The 2,643-nt window shown below is 40.9% G+C and overlaps 1 protein-coding gene across 1 annotated transcript; it reads left to right on the top strand.

Moving 5' to 3' along the window:
* The first annotated feature begins 6 nt into the window (after positions 1–6).
* On the top strand, positions 7–1,660 carry LOC110037072 (AAA-ATPase At3g50940-like). The gene has a single exon (XM_020741648.1). The coding sequence runs from the start codon at positions 95–97 to the stop codon at positions 1,556–1,558; it is 1,464 nt and encodes a 487-aa protein (XP_020597307.1). The 5' UTR covers positions 7–94; the 3' UTR covers positions 1,559–1,660.
* The last annotated feature ends 983 nt before the right edge of the window (positions 1,661–2,643 follow it).

Raw genomic sequence — 2,643 nt, 5'->3', positions numbered from 1 at the left:
GAACTTCAACTCCCAACTCACCAGTACCGACTCCCAGTCCTCCCAGACAGCGAAACTAAAGAAGAAATCTTGGTTAATTTTCTCTTCTCCTGCCATGGATTCCCAAGCCAAAACCATGGAAACCACAAAGAAATACCTGACCACCGCGGCCTCCATCGCCGCCTCCGCGATGCTTGCACGCACCATCGTCAACGAATACCTTCCCTACGAACTCCGCAACATCGTCTCCTCCGGCATCGACAAACTCTTCAGCCGCTTCTCCACCGACCACACCATCGTCATACAGGAAAACGAAGGCCTGACCTCCAACGAACTCTACGACGCATCAAGCACCTACCTCCGCACCCGAATCACCTCCACCATGCGCCGACTCAGGGCCAGCAAAAACGAGGAAAACAACAACATAACTCTCTCCCTCGACGACGGGGAAGAGCTCATCGATGCCTTTCAAGGCGTTCAGTACAAATGGCAGCTGATAAACCAGCAGGAGAATCAGGGGGGTGGTGGGGATCGCGGTAGGGATTCAGGTTTCTCTAACGAAATTCGTTGGTACGAGCTCACTTTTCATAAGAAATATAAAGATTTTACGTTGGATTCGTACCTTCCTCATATTCTGGAGAAGGCGAAGGAGATCAAGTCGGCGGATAGAAGGCTGAAGCTTTATATGAATGAGTATGAGTGCTGGAGCCCGATTGACTTGCAGCATCCGGCGACATTCGAGACGCTGGCCTTGGAAGCGGACCTGAAGAAAACAATTATTGAAGATTTAGCGAGATTTGTAAAGAGGAGAGAGTATTATAAGAAGATTGGGAAGGCGTGGAAGCGTGGGTACCTGCTTTTCGGACCTCCTGGAACAGGGAAATCGAGCTTGATTGCGGCCATGGCGAATTACCTCAGGTTTGATATCTATGATCTGGACCTCAAGGAGGTTCATATGAACAGCGGGCTGAAAAGGTTGCTGGTTGGAATGACGAATAAATCGCTGCTTGTTATTGAAGACATTGACTGTTCCATTGATTTGAAGAACAGGGATGAAGAGAAGAAGGAGAATGAAAGCAGTAGGTCTTCTGATGATGAGGTGACGCTTTCTGCATTGCTGAACTTCATTGATGGGTTGTGGTCGACGAGTGGCGAGGAGAGGATCATTGTTTTTACTACTAATTATAAAGAAAGGCTTGATCCTGCATTGCTGAGACCTGGAAGGATGGATATGCATGTACATATGGGTTACTGTGGGCCGAATAGTTTTAGGGTTTTGGCTTCGAATTACCATGCCGTTGAGGAGCATCCCATGTTTGAGGAGATTGAAGGGTTGTTGAAGGAGGTGGAGGCGACGCCCGCTGAAGTGGCTGAGCAGTTGATGAGAAGCGATGATGTTGATATTGCTTTGGAAGGGCTGGCACAGCTGCTGCGAACGAAGAAGAATGGTAGGAGAGACGTGCCGAGTGGAGAAGAAGATAAAGATGAAAAGGTCGTAGCTGCGGAGAAAGGAGGAGTTGAGAGTAGAATGGAAGATCAAGGAACTGAAAAAGTTGATGTTGGAGATTCAAATTGTTGAGCGGATGAGTACTCTGTAATCTATTTTTCCTTCTATTGATTTTCTGCTAAAGCGATTGTAAGATCCGATTGTTGAGACTAATAAAATGGTTATTATTTCTACAAGAAAATTGTTTAAAAAATTGGATTTTGATTGCCTGCGTTGCAAGAATAATGCTAATACTGAAAAAGCTGTTTGAAACAGTTGAATGGTAAGTAGAAAATCAACAAGCGCCTCTGAAATGTACTTCGATAGTAATTTGTGTTTTTTTTTTTTCGTGTATTTTTCCTACCATTGATTTTCTGCAAGCCATGCTTTAAAATGCTAGCTATTAATCTGATGAACTGCGGTTTAACAGTTATGAAAAAAAAGGAAAAACAATTCTTATGCATTTACAAATATAACATTTTGTTGCTTTCAACTTGTGCATGAAAAGTGTGTTTCACTTTAAGAAAGGGGCAATGGTGCTGTTCTTCATGTGATATTAAAAAATTGATGAATGTTTAGGTACTAGAGAGAAGCCATATAATTTAGGTGATTAAATAATAGTACAAGAGCATAGTATGAGCTTTTATTTGTTATGTATATGAATGGATCTCTCAAATAAATTGAACACTAATTTAATAATTTTTGTAAAAAATCTTTTATGTATTGAATCCTACTGAAAAGCATGTTCAAACAACAGATAAACTTGCAGAGAAAAAGTTAAGGATTCCACTGTCGACACGATGTGAAATTGTGGCCTAAAGTAATCGAACAAAGAACAAGTGAAGGTCACATAATCTCAGTTGATTTGTAAATGACTCCTCTCGCCCTACCTAGAAAACTGTGACTCTAGAACGTGTCCAATTTTGTGTGGCCCAACCCAACGGTCATGGATGCCGCGTGTCAAAGATAAAATAAGCAAGCCAGATAAAAATTTAAAACCAAAAACTTTATATTAGGGGCTTTAACATAAATGCCACATAATTTTTATGTATTTACATATTGACACTTAAATTTTCATATTTACATGTATAGCACTCAAATCTTTAACACCACATTAAAAATATCACTATACTAACTTTTAAAAAAATTATAAACACATTTTTATGATTATGTATATG

Source organism: Phalaenopsis equestris, unplaced genomic scaffold (assembly GCF_001263595.1).
Source record: "Phalaenopsis equestris unplaced genomic scaffold, ASM126359v1 Scaffold214447, whole genome shotgun sequence".
In the NCBI taxonomy this organism is placed as follows: Eukaryota; Viridiplantae; Streptophyta; class Magnoliopsida; order Asparagales; family Orchidaceae; genus Phalaenopsis; species Phalaenopsis equestris.
Note: the sequence above shows the minus strand (reverse complement) of the source record. Positions and strands in the feature narration are given on the sequence as shown.